The 21,346-nt window shown below is 36.9% G+C and overlaps 1 protein-coding gene across 1 annotated transcript in view; it reads left to right on the top strand.

Moving 5' to 3' along the window:
- Positions 1 to 305: 305 nt before the first annotated feature.
- The window catches only part of phlpp2 (PH domain and leucine rich repeat protein phosphatase 2), a 68,197-nt gene continuing 47,156 nt past the window's right edge, over positions 306 to 21,346 (top strand). Inside the window, exons 1-3 of the mRNA XM_079436303.1 lie at positions 306 to 593; positions 4,454 to 4,731; positions 12,627 to 12,760. Coding sequence (XP_079292429.1) covers positions 429 to 593; positions 4,454 to 4,731; positions 12,627 to 12,760 — 577 coding nt within the window. The 5' untranslated portion in view covers positions 306 to 428. The remainder of the gene's footprint in view (positions 594 to 4,453; positions 4,732 to 12,626; positions 12,761 to 21,346) is intronic.

Here is a 21,346-nt window from a genome sequence, read left to right as displayed (position 1 = left end):
TATCCCAATCTTACAAAAACGTTTTGAACAACACAAATTTTGGATTTAATCCAGATCAAAACCAATCTACTCCGAATTAAGAATCCCTTTTTCATTTGAACAACCCATTTTCAAGATTTGATCCAATCCGATGGCCAAAATCCGATCAGGTTACTTTTGAACAACTGGCCTCAGGTTTAAGGATTCTCATGAATAATTCAGCAGCGGAAGTGCATGAATGGGCGGAGTTATCTATGAATAATAATGAGCGCCGCCCCCTTATGTTTATTGATTGGGTTTATTTGACAGCCGTGCGCTTCAGTCCCACTATGGCGTCTCATCAAATCAGGATGGGCTTTTTCTACCGTCTTCTGTACTGGAATTTATCTGTCGCCGATTGGTATCTTACATCTGGATTTCTGTGCTGAAAGACGTCAAATGTAGGCGAAATGAAGGACGAGAAAAGCACAGCGCGGTCGCTCCAGAGCGCCGACACGGAGCGGAGAAATGCAGCCGATGTGGAGGATGTCCAGGCGGGCAGCGGAGCGCCGCTGATCCCGGTGCTGCATGAAGCACCGACAGCCCGAGCGGGAACGGGAATACGCGTTTTAAAGGTACCAGATCTAGCTCTGTTTAGGTCTCGGCGTTGCTGTTAAGCAGCAGGGCCAAAGTACGTGTGAATCCGTGAACTGCATCAGCAATTATCTGTATAACACTTCCACACGCCGCCGTGTCTCAAACCCAGCGAGCGCCCTAGCTAGACAGCATCGTGTTCCGCGTCTCGAAACGCGCCTGTGATGCTCGATATCGCTGTCTGTGTAGGCGGTTCACTGGGTTTTGTGACCCATCCTGTGATAGTAGATGGTCTAAATCTCAATGCCATTTCGAATGAAAGAGATTGCTCTCACTTTATGTCGCTTCTCTTTATTAGTTTATAGGCTGCATCAGAATGGTAACATGTTAGGGGCTGTTCTGGCTATTTTGTAATTGCTATTTCTGTCTCTGTGCACTCATTTCATCGCGTCTCGCTGTTTTTTAGAAACTCGCTCCCTGAGCACTGTTGACATGATGAGAAAAAGTAGTTTAGTTATAGTTTTAAAAACGCGACTTGAGTATGGCAAGCTGTTTTAACATGTATTCCTTAAAACTATAGGCCTACCTTTCAAACGGCTCGGATTCTGAGTCATGCATTCAACCGCAAACTGGTGCATTACTACTTTTAAAACTGTACTTGCAGATAATATATTATTGGTGAAATAAAAGGCCACATAAGTGTACTTGGAGCACAGTTTGTTTCTTAAAGACCCCCTGTAGGCAGACATTTTATCCCTAAATTTTATACTAAAATTTTATACTAAAATTCTGTGAAAAGATTATTTAAAGCTATTATTGTGTTCAATGAGAACGTAGCAAGTAGACATTACAAATAGTAGCTTTAGAAAGAAATATTTTATTTCAGCATAAAATTTATTACACAAACATTTAGGCTACAATGGCCTAACGCAAACTATGAAATCTCAGTATTATTTGTTCATGCAATGAAAGTAACTGGTAACCAAAACAGCTTTGTTACCAACAGTCTTCAAAATACCTTGTTTTATGTTGCGCAAAAGAAAGCAAGTCATTTGGGGTTGAAACTAAATGAGGGTAAGTAAATGACAGATTTAAAAAAAAAATTTTTTTGGCGGTACTATCCCTTTTAATGTTGTTTTTTTTTTTTTTTTTTTTTTTTTTATAGCCCAAGTGAAATGATACTCTAAAGCATTGGTTTTCAAACCCTGGGTCACAATAGTCCAGACTTAAAAAATGGGTTGCCAGGATAATTTAAGACAGGGCTGTCCAAACTCTGTCCTGGAGGGCCGGTGTCCTGCAGAGTTTAGCTCCAACCCTAATTAAACACACCTGAAGCTGCTAATCAAGCTCTTACTAGGCATACTAGAAGCTGCAGGAGTGTTGAGGCAAGTTGGAGCTAAACTCTGCAGGACACCTGCCCTCCAGGACCAAGTTTGGACAGCCCTGATTTAAGGAAAACGTATGTAAACAAGTTCAAGACTCAAGAAAGAAGCAACTAAATAAATAAAAACAATGAAGGTATCCGGCAGCCGCCTCGGGTCAGAATCAGATGTGTATTTGTGTTTGCGCTCTGTTTTTGCAGCGTTGTACTTTGTAGCAAATCAGAGACATAGCTGTTGATTTCTATAACACAGTGTCCAATCAGAGGAGTTTTAGTGAGTCAGAATCCACTCACCGCGCAGAACGCGAGTGTTCTTGTTCAGTCCAGAGTTCTGGAAGCTCTTGATGCGAATCCCCCGATTATAATGATCAAAGTGTAGAGGTGATGTAAATAAGAGATTAATTGTGCCGTGTTGAGACATTCATTGATTATAGCCGAATCAGAGATCGCGCTAAACTGAAATGAGTGACAGCTTTTTAAGGAAGTGCGCTTTCTTTGCTGTATATAGCCTATTCTCCATACAGAATTTGAATAAAAATGTCCTTTTTCATGCTGTTAGGAGGACCAATATGGTGTACTTGAAACAAACTTTCGGAAGTGACATCCTTATATTCTCTTGAAATCGATATGACATTGTGATAATCATAACTATAGACTGGACAATATATGATGTGTTATATAATTGGTATTTCTACGTCTTTTCTAGACATGGAGCACTTTATTTTGAGAGTTGTTTGAGTGAGAGAACATCTGTAACTTTGTCCAGATTGGGGGAATTGTAATGTTTAATAATTTCGTATTATGTAAATAACTTTTTACATGTATAGATTTTTGTTTGTATATGATGTCAATTGTTTTTAGAAAGAGAATCGGCAAAAATCTGTATCGACAGGTATAAACAAACAAAAAATCGGGAATCGGCCAAGAAAATTGCAATCAGTGCATCTCTAAAAATAACAATTTAATTTTTTTGGTAAATTGGGGCTCTGCACCTCCACATATAAAAAAAAAAAAAAAAAAACATCTGATCACATGGCTGTAAACTGAAATTGAAAAAATATATTAGTCACGATTTAGATTGCTTAGTAGTAATACAAAAATAAATACTAAAAACATACATTAAATTCGATAGTTCTTTTAATTAAATGCATATTAAAACAGCTTGCCATATCTGGAAACACCTGCGTTCTGTTCCATTCCGCTGCATCTAGCCGTTCATGAACGCAGGAATGCGTTGTGTGACGTGATGATGCTACGACCATTATCTTCACAATACACAGCACATAATACGCTTACAGGAAATATGCCCGTCATTATATTCAGGCACTGTAATAGATTATCTGGACAAATGTAGATGTCCGATGCTTCCTCCTGCCTGTGAGTGAATAAGCAGTTACCTTGTTCAGCTTACAATGCTCTTCCCCACTATTATTAGATCACTGTGTTCTTATAGTCATGCTATCTTATCTAGTTGCTCTTATCTATTTAAAAAAAAACTTTTCATTATTCACAGCATTAGGATCCAATGCAATGTTCTCATTCATCAATATTAATACATGTCATTATTATTTATGTCACACTTACAGTAAACATAACTTGACAGATGAGTGCAGATAGAAAGGATTTGATTAGGAGAAGTCAGCTGTGAAATACTGCTCACTTTTATTATTACCACATTATTTAAATGAGTAGAACAAACATAGACATAGAAGACGGCATGTATGAGAAATTGCCAAATCACCTCTAGTTTCTGATCCGATTTGATCAGTGACCTTTTGTGGATAAATATTATTCAAAAATAAGTAAACAAATGCAGAAAAAGGTTTGAGTATGTGATTAGAAAGGTTAATAATGATGAGTCATTATATTATATTATGCTTCACTGAAGAAAGAATCAGGTTTGGAACAACATTATTATTATACATTTATTTTTTTTATGATTTTATTATCTTATTATGAATATTAAACCGGTTGTTCCAAACCAATATGACTTATTTTCTTTCTTTCTTTATAAATAAATAAATATTATGTGGAATATAATAATAATAATAATAATTATTATTTAACAGGTTGCTCTAAACCTATATTACTTCCTTCCTTCTGTTGAACCCAAAAGAAGTTCAATATTTAGATTTTTTTATCCTTCCAACGAAAGGTCCACTGTTATTTTAGACACCCAGAGCTGCTGATGCCAGTGTGTAGTGGTCTGAGCATCATCAGAAAATGATTTCACCAGCTTTACTAATGACATGTCGTCTCTGAAGTGGTCTCGACTCACACATCTCTGCAGGGTGTTTGTGCCCTGGGTAAATATTTGCGCCAAGCGAAAACAAAGCCTGGTGTCTCTCAAACAGGCTTTGTGTTGCAGGGTGGAGTCCCGACAGCCACCAACTTGTGGTTACCAAGGCATGATTTCCTACGACTGATTTGGACTCAAACATTTTATTTGACCTTATTTCTAGAAGGACATAATTTCTCTAAAGAATGCAAGCAGCATCTAATCTAGACTCTTCTCCGCAGCGTAACATGAAGAGGAACGGCAGTCGAGGCTGTGTGACACGGAAGACGCGCTTCGGCTCTCGTGAGCGGGACTGGCTGAAGGGCGACGCTCAGCGAGGCTGCGTGTGTCTCTACGGGGCCTCGGAGCCTCAGCCTCCAGCCCCAGGGCCCCAGACCTCCAGCAGTGCCCAGCCGGACCTGAAGCTGGTGCTCTGCTCCACCAACACCACCGCCGAGGAGCTGTGCGCTCAGAGAGACGTGCAGGGCCTCTATCTGCAGCTGCACGGAGACTTAATCAGGTAACGCAGATGCTCAGTCACCCAGCTGTAATTTTCTGGCTAGACGAGGTCTTGTTTTGATGATAATCCTTATCAGACTCACGCTGTGGAGCAGTCGGGCCGCACACACACACAGACACACACACGCGCAGACGCAGGTCAGGGTGTTTATCAGAAATTATAAGGTGAATATCAGATGCTTATTGGTTATAAACAACTGGTTATGTGAGTTGTAGGTTGGTCCTTTATTTGCACATATGTGACCCTGGACCACAAAACCATAATAAGGGTAAATTTTGGGAAATTGAGATTTATACATCATCTGAAAGCTGATTAATAAATAAGCTTTCTGTTGATGTATGGTGTTTTATTAGGATTATAGGACAATATTTGGCTGAGATACAACTATCTGGAATCGGAGGGTGCAAAAAAAAATCTAAATATTGAGAAAATCACCTTTAAAGTCGTCCAAATGAAGTCCTTAGCAATGCAATTTATAAAATATCTTCATGGAACATGATCTTTGCTTAATATGCATGGTTTTTGACAAAAGAAAAATCAATAATTTTGACCCATACTATGTATTTTTGGCTATTGCTACAAATATACCCGTACAACTTAAGACTGGTTTTGTGCTCCAGGGTCACATATTTTAAATGTTAATGATCCTCCAGGATATCGTCATCATGAACATGCTCGTCTTATCTCAGGGTCCTACAGTAAGGATGGCCTGAAGGCCCGGCTGGAGTGTGAGAAGTGCACTTAATTGTGTTGAACATGCATTTGCAGTGTACTTCAAATTAAAGTATATTTTTAACAAGCAACTTTTGCAGGTTATGTAATATTTATGGCATAAAAGACCACTTAAGTGTAAAAAATACACTTTCATGACTTAAGCGTTGCTTAACATGCTCAAGTGCACTTTTAAAAAGTGCACTTTGTAATGGTCAAATTAAAAGTGTTACTTTAAAGTGCATTTCTTTACAAGTCATTGTTTTAAAAATCTTTTGTTATGCTTTAAAATTATTTTGATGTGTTTACTAACATACTAAAGCACATGTAAAGTGTTTTAATTGTATTCTTATTTATAATTTTGTAGTTATGTAATAATTTTGTAATATAAAATTTGATTGTTATAATTTTAACTGTTGTGTGTTCAATATTGTATTTAAAATTAATATTTATAATGTACTAAATTAAAGCGTCATCGTTACAAATGAGTCATTACAAATGTATTTGTCCTTCGTTAATGTTTAAGCCCTGCTTAATAGGGTTAAAAACACTCTAGGGTTCTAACCACATTTAATAGAAATATAAATTCTAATAGTTATATTTCATTAACTTGCAGTTATGATGCAATAAAGTGTCTGAATTTTTTTTCGTTTAGTTAAAATTTAATAAGTACTTTTTTTTTATTTTATTTTTTTTACGTGTTTGTTTATAAATGAGTTTTTGTACCATGCAAACTTAAATGCTTGGTTTTCTGTGACGATTTGAATGTTGTTGTGGATTGATCTACCTGTGACTAATACACAGATGAGATTTATCGAAATTGTGTGAATGATTTGTGAATATTGGAAGCAGTGGTTAGAACATGAAAAGTATAAACGCAAGAAAAAAACATTTTATTTTCTATTCATGTGTTGCTGATAGTTTATGAAGCCTGATGCATCTGTGTGTTTATGAAACAGAAATATTATACAGTGAATGAATTATAGTAACTCCTCTAAAGAATATTTAAAATAAAAATAAAAAAATATTACACGATTGTCTGAGATACTTGATTCTGATTGGTCTACTGCTACTTCTCTGCTCGAATATTTTCATTCGATGACTGCTAACTTATTTTTGCCAATGGCAGTTTATTTCCTACTTGGCTGTAAATATATGAATTTATATAAATAGTATAAATTGTATAATGTTAATATAACTATATTTATATAAAATAAATATGAACTGTATAGTAAATAAATAGAAGTAATATAATTTCAATCAATATTTATATTCAATATTTTATTCCCATTTATTCATTAGCCTTGTAATGAGCTTGAAAATGTAGTCATCTGATTATTGCAAAAAAAAATATTTCTTTTTGTTTCCCTGCTAAAATGTGATTTGTATTTATTTATTTTTATTTATTAATTATTATTTTTTTACATTAATTTTTTTTTGCTATACATTTTTGTAGGGCTGCACAATTTGGCAATTTTTTTTTATTTTTTTTTTTGTGAATTAGATCAGTATTTTGATTCTTTTTAAGTCTAAAATATTTTAATTAGAAAATTTTCTAATTATTTCTATGTAAATGCTTTTTTGTAAATCAATTATTTAAAAATGTTTTATTTTTACAGCGCAACGTAATGTCTTCACTTTTGAACATTTTCGAAAAAAATGACAGAATTTGAACTTTTTTTGAGTGACCTGTCCTTTTACAATCATTACTACCAGAGTTTGAAAAAACCCACATTTTGAAAACAGTATGAACATTAGTAATAGTGTCTTAGCAACCGCTACTGATAAGTGCACAAGAGCAAAATGCCAGAATATGCAGGCGTTTGCAACACTCCCTGCGCTCTCGAGGCGGGTTTGTGCTTTCCCCTGTGTGTGTGTGTGTGTGTGTGTGTGAGTCTAGTGTCTGCCGTCTGCAGTGTCTGTGGTGGTTTTGAAGGTGTGTCTGACAAAGAGAGAGAAGCAAGTCATGCTTTCCCCTCTCTCTGCCCTTCTGGGAATGACTGGGCTGTGGCTGAGATGGCTGAAATCACATTATTTTGCAGGAAGCAGTCCAGCCCTGAGCCGAGGTAAAGCTAAGCTGAATTAGCTGTGAGGAGGCTGCACATTAGAGCAGCTCACAGGGACATCTGCTGATGTGTGTGTGTGTGTGTGTGTGTGCACGCTTTCTATCCTCGTCTGCTATTTATTTCACTTCAGGTGAGCAGCAAGAAACCATTAAATCCCTAAAGTGTCCTTGTCAGTTTCACTCTGCCTCTCAAAGCAAAGAGCAAAGCTGGGGCGACTGCAGAGTCGGGCTGCATGATTAGTCGAAATAAAAACAAAAGCACAATATGGCTTAATGCAGTTATTAGCTGCAAAGGCAACTGAAATAAATGCAGTGCGTGTTTGCAATCGGCTCATTATCCGCCAGTGTTTTCAGTGTCTCAGTGCGGCTGGGTTGTTTCGCAGTAAATGTCTGCTCTGAGTAGCATTAAAGGGGTGGTTGACGTTTTTTTTTTTTTTTTTCTAGGCTTGATTGTGTTTATGGGGTGCAGTCTAACATGTTTATGCTTTGTTTTTAAAAATCACATTATTTTTCACATAATTTACCTTTATTCTACACCGCTCTGTCCCTTCTCTGATAAACGCCCTGATCATTTCCTGGTTTTATGAAGCCCCTCCCTCAGAAATACGCGATGGGCTCTGAATGGTTAGCTGACCCAGTGTGTTGTGATTGGCTAAACCGCCTCTAGTGCGTGTCTAAACGTCCCGCCCCTCGCCTCAGCGGCATGTGCTCCGGTTGTATTTTAAACAATGGCGTCGTCTATACTGCTCATCAATTTGAGCCCGATTGAGACTCAGAGAATATTAGTGAAGAGGATCACGCAGAACCTGTACAAGCCGAGCATGGCTCTCAATAATGTTTCTTTGTTTGTTGCTGTCTCATACTTTTAGATATGCTGTTATTTGTAAATGCTACTGCTTATGTTAGCTTCTAATATACGGTTTTACCCTGATTAAAGATGTAATACAGCAGAATACATGATTGTGTTGTAGCATTTTTGTAAAGTAGTTGTTTACTTTGTAAAAGAAAGAAGTGTTTTCCAGCAAAGATTGCTCACTACTATGGCAACCGCGTGCACATCCATGTTTAATGCTTTTCGCAGCTATGTGAGAAATATCTATCTATACACACAAAGTGTATAATTGGAACACAGTTTATTGGAGCTGAGAGAGAGAGCGATGCAGGGGACACGAGGTACAGTATTAAGAACCGCTGCTTTAGAACATTGATTTTGAAACTTCCATTAGAATCTTTAGAAGACACACTCGTGATTCATATTTGAATAGATTTTTTCCTGCACCCCTAGTTTTGACGGCATGGCAACAAGCCTTCCTCTTTTCTAAAGCAGTGCAACATGGCTCGGGGGCCGGGGTTTATGTAAAGTTCCGGGATTTGTTGCCATATTTGTAGGCATTAAACTGCCGTAATTTTAAGTCTATACCTCCGTTTGTATTGAACTTTCAGCGTCACAACTTTGCAGATATTGTTTATTTTGCAACATTACTCGCTAACTAAAGTTTAAAAAAAGTGAAATCACAATCAACCACCCCTTTAATGTGCATTTGGAAATTTAGCATGCACTAACCATCTTCCCATACTTTTAATGAGAAGAGCTCATCAACAAAAGAGAAGCTTTGAGGGCAAAATAAAAGTTCAGTGGTTTAACGTTTTAAATTGAAGAAATTAAGACATCCATAAATATTAGGATTGTAATATTATAAAATTATTATTGTTTATTGTTATTTATTTTTTATTTTACATCAATATTACAACGTTTTTTTTTTTTTTAGTAATTGTATAAATTAAAAAATATTTTATTATTATTATGCTGTAATTAGTTATTTATTATTGTATTTATCTTAAATACTTTTTAAATTACAAAAATATTTCTCATTTTGTTTCTATTGTCATTTAGATTTTTATATATTTATGTACTACTACTAGTAATTGTTGTTTTTCTTAAACACAAATTATACAGCAAAATTACAATAATTCTTATTTTGATTGCATTTATTTTTAGTAGTAGTACAAATAATAAAAATAATTTATTATACTGTTTTTATTTTAATGCAAAAGTACTATCTATTTTTGATTTATTGAGTAATAAATAATAATATTTATTAAATACAGATTTCTTTCTTTTACAGCTAAATTACAAAATTAAAATGTCTTATTTTTGTTTTTAGTATTTTTTATATTTTTATGTATTTAATTTATTCAATAATAATAATGTCGCAAATTAGCTCAAAAGGGAAATGTATATAAATAATTACAATTAATTAAAATGATTTATATCAGCTGCCAGTAGTAACTGTAGCAGAATTGATAGTCATCCGCTAATCTGTTCGTCCAGCGAACGTTCATATCAACTGTAAGAGAGCATATTTTCGTGGCTACAGAAAATATCTTTCCTACATTATTAATGCATTAGAGCATGTAGCGAGGATCAAAATCGTAAAGGGACACTATTCACAAGCAGGACCAGAAACTCATGTAATTTGTGCTCAAAAGTTTTATTGACTAACGGCTAACACGCATAACTACTCTAAACCAACAAATGAATAAACATACACTCGCGCGTACATACAAAGAGGAGCTAAAGTGGATGAATGAGAGAAACCAGAGAATGAAGCTATGAAAAGAGTCCGTTAAAGGGATAGTTCACCCAAAAATGAAAATTCGGTCATTATTTTCTCACCCTGAAGTAGTTCCAAACCTGTATGAATGTCTTTGTTCTGCTGAACACAAAAGAAGATATTCTGAAGAATGTGGGAAACTGAGCAGTTCTGGGGTACCATTGACTTCCATAGTATTTTTTTTTTCCTACTATGGAAGTCAATGGTTCCCCAGAACTGCTCAGTTTCCCACATTCTTCAGAATATCGTCCTTTGGTGAACTATCCCTTTAAATGGCAATTTCAGTTTTTATTGGAAAAATTGCAATTCTATATATATATATATATATATATATATTACTCCCCAAATCCTGTAGCCCTTCAGCAAATCTCCGTCTGCTGATCTGGGCTTCTGCTATGAAGGTACGGTGTGGCCGACCCCTGCTCCGCTTCAACACGAGGACACCTGACAGGTCTGCTTGTGAGCATGTGATCGGAGCAGCTGTGGGTCATGGATTGCAGCGTTCGCCGGCCTATCTGCTTCAGAGCGCCGCGTGGATCCGTTAACAGGATTAGAGCTGTGGAATGAGATGACGATTTAATCAGGGAGAGAAAGGCGGCGGCGCTGTGCGAGGTGGATGATTATGAGGCCGGACAGTTTTAATAAAAAGCAGGATGCCGTCATGTCACGAACAGATGATCGAGTCAGATCAACAGACTGATTATTTGCTTTGTTTAAAGGGAATATTGTCAGACGTCATGAGCTCGGTGTGCTTTTGCTTTCAGTGCTTTAATGAATGTTGAGATATTGAGTTGGACGAGACGTGATCCCTGTGGATTGGGATATATTATCTGTCAGGCGTGCTGGGAAATCACCCAACTCTGAGGGAGAGGCACTGCTGGAGGATGTTAGGACAGAGTCTGATCTTAAATCGAAACGCCTGTGGGTTTTCACGCTGGTTCAGGGGGTTGTGTGTAGCCCCACATTTTCATGCTGACACTATTCAGTACTTGTAATTTCCCACAATGTGTACCAGTCTGTCCATATTTGTGATAAATAACTGTTACTGAAAAAATGTTTTATGCCTTAAAGTTTATCTGCATGCAATTCTACTGCTGTTTTTAATTAATTAATTTTTTGCAAAATTGCAATTCTGTTTTTATTTATTTATTTGGTAATTTCACCTAAAAATGACACTTTCTCTTCCAGGAAAATTTACCAAAACTATTAATGACTTATTGTTTGTGTACAAATATATATAGTAATAAATGTATAGTAATACTAGTAAATTTTGACCTTGTGGGGCTTTTTTTTTTTTTTTGGTCCCCGTGAGGAAACGGATTATAAGTACATTGCAAGGGCACATTCAATACATGTAAGTGTATTTCACAAGAGTTTCATGAGGATTGGTAGCTGAAATAAAAAAAAATAATGTCAGGTATTTATGAAATGTCATTATAAATCTGATAGTTCCCTTATTGCTCAATAATATGCCCCAGTCAGTCAAAAACATACAAATATATCGATTTTGAGGCATCACCATGTTGTACTCATTTGGTTATTTGATTCAAAACAAACACACATGGCAACAATTAAGGAATATTTACTGTTCATATAATCTTTCGTTTCTTAAAGGAATAGTTCACCCAAAAATTAAAATTAGCTGAAAATTTACTCACCCTCAGGCCATCCAAAATGTAGATGAGTTTCTTTCTTCATCAGATTTGGAGAAATTTATCATTTCATCATTAGCACAGCAATGGATGCTCTGCAGTGAATGGGTGCCGTCAGAATGAGAGTCCAAACATCTGATAAAAACATCATCGTAATCCACGAGTAATCCACACCACTCCAGTCCAGCTGCGTGTTTGTAAGAAACAAACCCATCAAGAGGTTTTAACTTCTTACCAAAATACGCATTCATAATCCATAATAATGCTCCCTCCAGTGAAAAAGTCAATCACTGTTGTCCTTTCACATCAAAATCCACCCACAAATTGGTTTAGAACTGTTTTCAATCGTGATCTGTGCAGATTTCTCTCCTGATTCAGACGAGAAGACTTATTTTTACTGGAGAATGCAGTATTAATAATAAAAGGCTTGTATTTTAGCTAGAAAGCAACGGTTTGAAGTTTAAAAACGTCTTGATGGATTGGTTTCTTATAAACATGCAGGTTTTCTCTTGTCAAGTCCACTTCTTGGACTGAAGTGGTGTGGATTGTGATGTTTTTATCAGCTGTTTGGACTCCCATTCTGACGGCACCCATTCACTGCAGAGCATCCATTGTTGAGCAAGTGATGCAATAATAAATTTCTCCAAATCTGTCCTACATCTTGGCTTGAGGGAGAACATATTTTCAGCAATTTCATTTTTGAGTGAACTATTCCTTCACAATGTTTTGTGAATCTGGCCCCTGGTTTTGTAAGACATCAGTTTCTGAAGTGTATTTGTCAGTTGTTTATGATTTAGAGTGCTGTATTTCAGTTTGTTCTCGGCTCTGACTCTGGTCTCCTTCTGTTTGTAGGAGGCTGGACCCCTCCGAGCATCCTCTTCAGATGGTCTATGAGTACCTGACTGCTATGGGCTATGAAGACCCGCTCCGTGTCCAGCAGGAAGCTGCCAACTCAGACCTTAGCTGCATGATCCGCTTCTACAGTGGTGAGTTGTGGGCCGTGGGAGGCTGCTTTCTGCTCTATTGACTAGGCCAAAATCCCAGTGCTCTGTGAACACATTGCTGTCTTTACAGAGCAAACTCTTTTGAGTCCACCAGAGCTTTTTTGTTGTTTCGTGTACACTGGAGAGGGAAGCTCATGCACCATTTCTGCGACTGGGTGTAGTCAAATACTACTGCACGGGTGCAAATCTGTGTTTTTGTATACAACGCCTTTGGCCTGACAGCTGTGGAATGAATAATGGGCTTTTTCTCAAGTCAGGCATCAGTGTGTGTCAACATCAGTGTTGAGGGGATTGTGTCTGAATCTCTTCAGTCACACAAAGGATGCCAATTAAGCTTTTGTACATAATGGGTTCTAGAACAAAACTCTTCCTGATGAGGTGATTGACTGCTTTTTTGAGATTGGAGAAAAAAAAAAAAAAAAAAAGCGTCAGCAAAATGTTTTTCCTCCTTCCACCAAAAAAGTACTGTGGCAGTGCCACAACGCAGTTGTATTGGAAGGTAATACTATGGCATTAAATGATGCCTTATGTCCAAAACAATATATTACCGTAGTGTCATATCCAGATAACCATGGTTATACCCTCATGCTTGTTTTGCTGGCCATTTCTGTCAAAAAAAAATCTGTGTAATGAGTCAGTCCATATAAATACTGTTGCAATTTACCATTATTTTCTCTATAATTACACACACACACACACACACACACACACACATATATATATATATATATATATATATATATATATATATATATATATATATATATATATATATATATATATATATATATATATATATATATATATATATATATATATATATATATATATATATATATATATATATATATATATATATATATATATATAGGTCAATAAAGTATAAAAGGAAGGCACGTTCTTAGAAATACCAAAGACTATATAAATACCAAGTTGTTTATTTTTACAATGAATGGGAGAGAATGTAAAAAATGTTGTCTAAATATGCAATGTTATTTATAAATATAATAAAATTAAATTTACATTTGAAGTACTAAAATGACTAAGTACTAAATAGAAATATATATTAAAAAGACACACACTTTCCTTGAAACAGACTTTGTAAGTATACTCTTTGTTGGTTTTATAAGGTTTTGAAAAATTTGTATACCATTTTTTTTAAGAAATGTTTTCATTTATTGACTCAAAAAATCATGTGGTGTGACGTAATTAAAAATATATATTTATTTTAGTTTTTGGAGATTTGCACTACATAATTTACTTGCCTTGTCATAAATTGGCCAATTTATGATGTATGTAGGAGGCTTATTGAACATGGCACAAAATCATGAGGGTCTACCGAGTCCTCTCTATCATGTCATTTCCTGTTTCTTGTTTCCTGTGGCTTTAATGTGACATTCACTATGCATTGACTGGCAAATGACTAAGCAAGTGAGCGGTTTTGGCCACAGCTTCTGCTTAAATGTGTAAATCCTAAAGCAACATCTGAGGCATGATGAATTCAGCTCAGTGTCGATATGAATGGACTTGATTACACGCCGCATTTTTCACAGTTTTGTTATAAATTTAAATATTGTGCAGTGTGAACAACCAAAGATATTCTGGTCCCTAGATATGTCTAAAACTATTATGAAGCATTTCCAGTAATTGAAATAAAAGCTGAAATAAAATATCAATATTAGAAGAAAATCTTCAACGTTAATAACTTGCACTATAAAACAATAGGATGAATGGATGGATGGATAGATGGATGGAAAAATCTACACACCCCTGTTAAAATGCCAGATTTCTGTGATGTAAAAAAATGAGACCAAGATAAATACTTTCAGAACTTTTTCCACCTTTAATGTAAACCATAACCTGTACAACTAAATTTAAAAACAAACTGAAATCTTTTAGGAAAGGTGGAGTAAAAATTAAACTAAAATAATGCATAAGTGTGTACACCCTCTTATAACTAAGGATGTGGCTGTGTTCAGAATTAAGCATTCACATGTTAAATAGGAGTCATTACACACCTGCCATCATTTAAAGTGCCTCTAAATAAACCCAAATAAAGTTTAGATGTTATAGTAAGCTTTTCCTGACATTTTCTTAGTCGCATCTTACAGCAAAAGCCATGGTCCACAGAGAGCTTCCACAGCATCAGGGGGATTTCATTGTTAAAAGGTATCAGTCAGGAGAAGTGTACAAATGAATTTCCAAGGCGTTAGATATACCTTGGAACACAGTGAAGACCGTCATCATCAAGTGGAGAAAATATGGCGCAACAGTGATATTACTATGCAATGGATGTCCCTCCAAAATCGTTGAAAATATTTGCCAAGAGGCTGCCAAGAGGCCTACAGTAACATTAAAGGAGCTGCAGGAATTTCTGGCAAGTACTGGCTGTGTAGTACATATGACAACAATCTCCCATATTCTTCATGTGTCTGGGCTATGGGGTAGGGTGGCAAGAAAAACATCCAAGCCCGGCTAGATTTTGCATAAGTCTCCCAAAAGCATGTGGGCAAATGTGTTATGGTCTGATGAAACCAAGGTTGAATTTTTTGGTCATAATTCTAAAAGGTATGGTTGGCACAAAAACAGCACTGCGCATCACCAAAGGAACACCATACCCACAGTGAAGCATGGTGGTGGCAGCATCACGCTTTAGGGCTGTTTTTCTTCAGCTGGAACTGGGGCCTTAGTCAAGGTGGAGGGAATTATGAACGGTTCCAAATACCAGTCAATACTGGCACAAAACCTTCAGGCTTCTGCTAGAAAGCTGACAATGAAGAGGAACAACCCAAAGCATATCCAAATCAACAAAAGAATGGCTTCGCCAGAAGATGATAAAGTTTTGGAGTGGCCCAGCCAGAGCCCAGACCTGAATCCGACTGAAAATCTGTGGGGTGATCTGAAGAGGGCTGTGCACAGGAGACACCCTCGCAATCTGACAGATTTGGAGCGTTTTTGCAAAGAAGAGTGGGCAAATATTGCGAAGTCAAGATGTGCCATGCTGATAGACTCCTACCCAAAAAGACTGAGTGGTGTAATCAAATCAAAAGGTGCTTCAACAAAGTATTAGTTTACGGGTGTGCACACTTATGCAACCACATTATTTTAGTTTTTTATTTTTACTCCACCTTTCCTAAAAGATTTCAGTTTGTTTTTTAATTTAGTTGTACAGGTTACAGTTTACATTAAAGGTGGAAAAAGTTCTGAAGTGATTTATCTTGGTCTCATTTTTTTACATCACAGAAACCTGGCATTTTAACAGGGGTGTGTAGACTTTTTATATCCACTATAGATGGAAACAAACAGTTAAACAGTTGAGTTTTTGAATACATTCAGCCGATCTTATTTAAATTTTCGTCAGTCTTAGTACACGATGTAACTACAGAAGAGTCAAGCTTTAAATGGGAAAAATATCAAAACTCTTTGGTCATTTGAGCACGATGCTAATGGTCTAATCGGATTCAATGATCTATGCTAAGCGGAGCTAAAAGTGCTACCACCAGATCCGGAGATCGGCTGAATGGATTCAAAAACTGTAAAACTCAACTGTTTAACTCTAGGGGAGTTGTAAAATGAGCCTATTTCCAAAAAAAGTGGAGTGTTCCTTTAACAGCTCCTTTGAATCACATTCAGTCATTATTACCCACCCTTTTAAAATCCGTTTTGTAGTTGTTTATCGACCCCAAGGACCACAAAGTAACTTCTTGGATGAATTAGCTGTGTTGCTCTCAACCTTTCCTGAGGATGGTACTCCCCTAGTTATGCTTGGAGACTTCAGCATCCACCTAGATAAACCTCAGGCTGCAGACTTCCACACTCTGCTTGTCTCTTTTGATCTCGAGGGTGTTAACTATGGCTACTCACAAATCAGGCAACCAACTGGACCTTATTTACACACACCACTGCTCCACTGATCATGTGCTGGTTACTCCACTGCACACCTCGGATCACTCCCTCCTCACTCTTAACCTCAACATGGTTCCTGACACAGCACATACCCCTCCACATGTCACTTTTCAACGTAACCTACGCTCACTCTCATCCTCCTGGCTATCTGCTATGGTTTCATCTTCGCTTCCTCCTAAACACTAAACAATTATCATCTCTTGATGCTAACAGTGCTACGGATACTTTCTGCTCCACTCTTACATCTTGTTTAGACACTGTCTGCCCCTTGTCTTCCAGGCCAGCCCGTACCAGCACTTCTGCCTCTTGGCTGAGAGATGTTCTCCGTGAACATCGTTCTAAGCTCAGGGCTGCAGAAAGGGTATGGCACAAACCAAAAACTCCTACTGACCTTAATGTGCATCACTCACTCCTCTTCCTTCTCTGCTAATGTCTCCACTGCTAAAAGGGAATACTATCATAATAAATAAACTCTCGCATGCTCTTTAAAATGTTTTCCTCCCTCCTTTGTCCTCCTCCTCCCCCTCCTTCATCAACTCTAACAGCTGATGACTTTGCCACGCTCTTCATTAATAATATTAAAAGTGCAATTTTCCACACCACAGTCTGTCAAGCACATCTTACCAGCAAACATACACTGCCTCACATCCTTCTCTTCACTCTCTGAGGAAGAAGTCTCCAAATTCATCCTTTCTAATCATCCTACTACTTGTCTGCTTGATCTTATTCCATCTCATCTCCTTCAAGCCATTTCTCCTGAAGTTGTACCTTCACACACTAACATTAACACGTTTTAGAGAACTACAGTTTCCTTTACGGTTTCCATTCTTCCTTTCATTGCGCAGACATGATACGGTATCAGCACGGTCCATTATACTATATACCGAGCGGGAAAAGGCGTTGTTATTGTAATATTAAGTGCTTTGTACTGTAATGTTTTCTCACCGGTGAATGAGACATGAGGTAATCTGACTGTTGATGCCATCTCTCATTATGTTTGATTATGTTTACATAGACTCTCTGGTCTGTCTGTGCGAGTTTGTGTTTTGGAGGAGGCGTGGCTTTGGAGAGTGATTTGCAGGGAGGATGGGATCTTATGCTTTCAAAGCTAGCTTGCTTTTCTCTGAAATCGACTACCCTACCTTTTAAGCATGCGCAACAATAACGATGGATTATTACATGGAAAGCTTTCATGAACCGCAATAAAATTCCCTGCATATGGATGCATCCTCCATACTGTCCTTCCTGAGTGTATTTAAGCAGCGGCAGTTAGACACAGACTATCTCTGGGCCTGATTAACCCACGGCTCCCCTTGGTCCGGGGCAGTGAGTAAATGCCTATCTGTCAGTGCCTCAGGGGAACGGAGACGTACCATTCCTCATCCTCAGGTCCTGTCAGGGCCGTGGTGGTGAGGTACAGTCCCTCACGTCTGCCTGATATATGGCCACGGAGACTGAACGGATGACCTGCATCCTCCTCATTTGTACACCGTAACTGTGGGGACAGATGAGACTTAGTGGAATAGAGTGCTGTGTGTTTGCTGTCCTAAAACCGTCCCGACATCTCAGAGGTGAGGAAGGAACGATCAATATTGTATAGTTTTGGTAATGGTACTTTATCAAAATGTTGCATTGATCTACCGACGCCAACTATTGATTTTTCAGTTGTTCTTATTTTACATTGCAAGGCTTTATAGTTTCTTGGGTATCACAAAACACACAGCTTTTGAAATGGGGCTGATGATGCAATGGATGAGAATAAATCAAACTCAATTTGTGGTGGTGATGATGATAATAATATCAGCACACCCCCCAGGTGCTGAATGCTGTACTCACATTTGTGTGTCATCCACTAGTGTTATTATTTAATAATGATATTTAAGGCCCTGTAATTTACAGATTTCAGGCCCAGATGAAATTTATGGATGCATTTTCTCAGCTGGTTTGGTTGGAAATCTGGTGCAGGTTGAATTTGAACCGGTACAATATGTACTGCAGTGTTATCAGTAGCTGACTTTATGAAAACGTTATGAAATGAAACAAAATATTAATAAATAATGACAAGGCAAGACTGACAGTATGTGAGCAAATGTAAGTTTACATCGTTTTTATCAAAAAATACTTTTAATTTCTTTTTGATGTAAAACAATTCCTTGAGTATGATATCACTTGTGAAAAAGTGTGTTAATTGGGTTAACTTGTCATTCCTTTTTGTATTATCTCTGTTTTATGTGGTTATGGTTGATGGTTTTAATGTACAGCACTTTGGTCAGTCTTGTGGCTGTTTTTAAATGTGCTTGATAAATTAACTTGAACTTGAACTACTTTAAATCTTTTTTTTTTTTTTTTTCTTTTTTTTTTTTTTTACTAGCAGGTAATATAATATTAATAAAATAAAAGGCCACTTAAGTGTACTTTACTTGGAGTACAGATTCAAGGGTGTTTCTTAACTAATTTAAGTATACTTTTATATGAGAGTAATGAAAAATTGCAACTTAAGTGTACTTAAAGAGTGCACTTTCGTGATTGTTTCTCAACACACTTAGGTACACGTTATTCAATAATACTTTTCAAGTAAGTTTTAAATGAACTAAATTACAATTTGATCATTATAAATGTGTTATTATAAAGTTTAATTAGTGATGTTTCAATTAAAGACATTAAGTATATTTTATTTTACCATAAATGCCTGTCAGTACATTCAGCAGTACACTTTAACTGTATTTCAAAGACAATAGAAGTAATTATGAAATTACATAACATATGAAAAAATATAAACTTGTGTATGTAACTATAAAACATTTTCATTTAATTGCAATTAACATGCACTTAGTCATCATGAAATCAAAAATTACAATTGTAATATTTTTACGCAGTGTTAAAATATTTATTATAAATGATTTATCCGTGCACATAATTATTAAAAATAATAATTTGCATTTGTGATCTTTAATCAAAAACATTAACCTTCCCTCCCTCCTTCAACGACATCTCTTCATGATGTAAGACTTGAAAAAGGGGTTGGACTACACTGACTGTCCAAAGACCAGGCTTTTAGCACCCTTCGCAGGGTTGACCGGTAATCTGACCAATCATAACACCGAATCCACCTTTTTGTTCGACAAACAAACCAGACAGGAGAGTAGATAATGGTGAAATTTGGAGAGTTGAAAATGGTGTATTGACGTCCTTCTGCTGTTGAGACAACATGCCATCATTCATGTTTCATGCTATAACTAACAGGAAGAGATCAATTCACATTTGAAAAAGTGATCCTTCACCTCAGAGTTCAAAATATTTGTTTGAATTTCTTAAATTACAATTTAAAGGCTGAAACTGTTTAATACTAAAAGTAAACTGCTCTGTCTTGTCTGTCAGCGCGTTGTCTGTGTCCTCTTTGATCTGTGATTGTATTTTTCACTGATTGATGATGTGTAGCTTAAGAGCGCAATCACCTCAGTTCAAGCAGCACGTTAACAGATCATCTGTTCCGCCTTACTACTAGTTATAGCATGAAATAAACATGAATGAACATTAGACTTATGTTGTCTCAACCGCAGAAAACCGACAAGACCCCATAGTCCACCAATCTAACTCTCCTGTTTGGGTTGCTTGTCAGACAAAATGCCGGATTTGGCATTATGATTGGTCAGATCGCCTGTCAATCAAACTCCCAGCAACGGTTGAAATCCTGCCCTACATTCCAGAAGCCTTTTCACTCGGATATACATCACAATATGGAAGAAAAGACTGTCGCAATTTCTATGTCATGCCGAAAGGGATAGTTCACCATTGTATGGAAAAAAATACGATGGAAGTCAGTGGGGACCAGCAACTGTTTGGTTACCAACTTCATCTTTTGTTCAACAGAAAAAAGAAATTTATACAGGTTTCGAACACTGCTCAAAACTCGCGTTTGAATCATCGGTGGCAAATTCTTTAAATATGAAAACATACTTACAGGCTGTGAGTCAGAAGCGCCAGCCTGTCCTTGCAAAGTTGGAGTTGTCCCACTTTATAGAAACAGCCTTTGAGCAAGCCAGCATTATAGACTACTCTTCCAGTTTCAGGAAATAGTCCTCTGTAAAATGCGCTGAATACTCGGATATTTGCATTTCATTTTTCTGGAACAGTGTTGGAAATACAACTTAACCACTGATTACTAGCTGTGTCCTCTTTTAAAAGCCCAAACAAAGTACTTTGGCTTTCACAACGAAACACAGCGTCTCCAGGACATGGCGCCGGCGGCAGCAACAATACTACAGCGAGAATAACAGTTCCGCCCTCTTTCATTGCTTATACGTTTGGGTGGTGTTTTGCAAATCTTCCCACTCCGTTACATAGACATGTGGGGGCGTGTTTAAACTAGGTGTTTTAGGAGGGTGTGATCGAGTCTTAACTTTTATAAAGATATCTCTTTGGTTTTGAGACTTTAATCTTTGCAACTTCAGGGATCTTATTTATGCACAAACTTGAAATCGCATCATATGACCCCTTTAAGTCCAAAAACTTTACATTCAATTCGCACTTAAGTATATTTTGTAAAAAATTTATCATTTCCATAACAAGTACTCTCTTTCAAAGTATAAGTGCACTATTTCAAAAGGGATTTAAGGGACTGTATCTTTTCACAAGGAAGTGTGCCTGCAGAAGAGAGCGCAA

The sequence above is a fragment of the Barbus barbus genome (assembly GCF_936440315.1).
Source record: "Barbus barbus genome assembly, chromosome: 2".
Lineage (NCBI taxonomy): Eukaryota > Metazoa > Chordata > Actinopteri > Cypriniformes > Cyprinidae > Barbus > Barbus barbus.
This window is presented reverse-complemented; position numbering and strand designations above follow the sequence as displayed.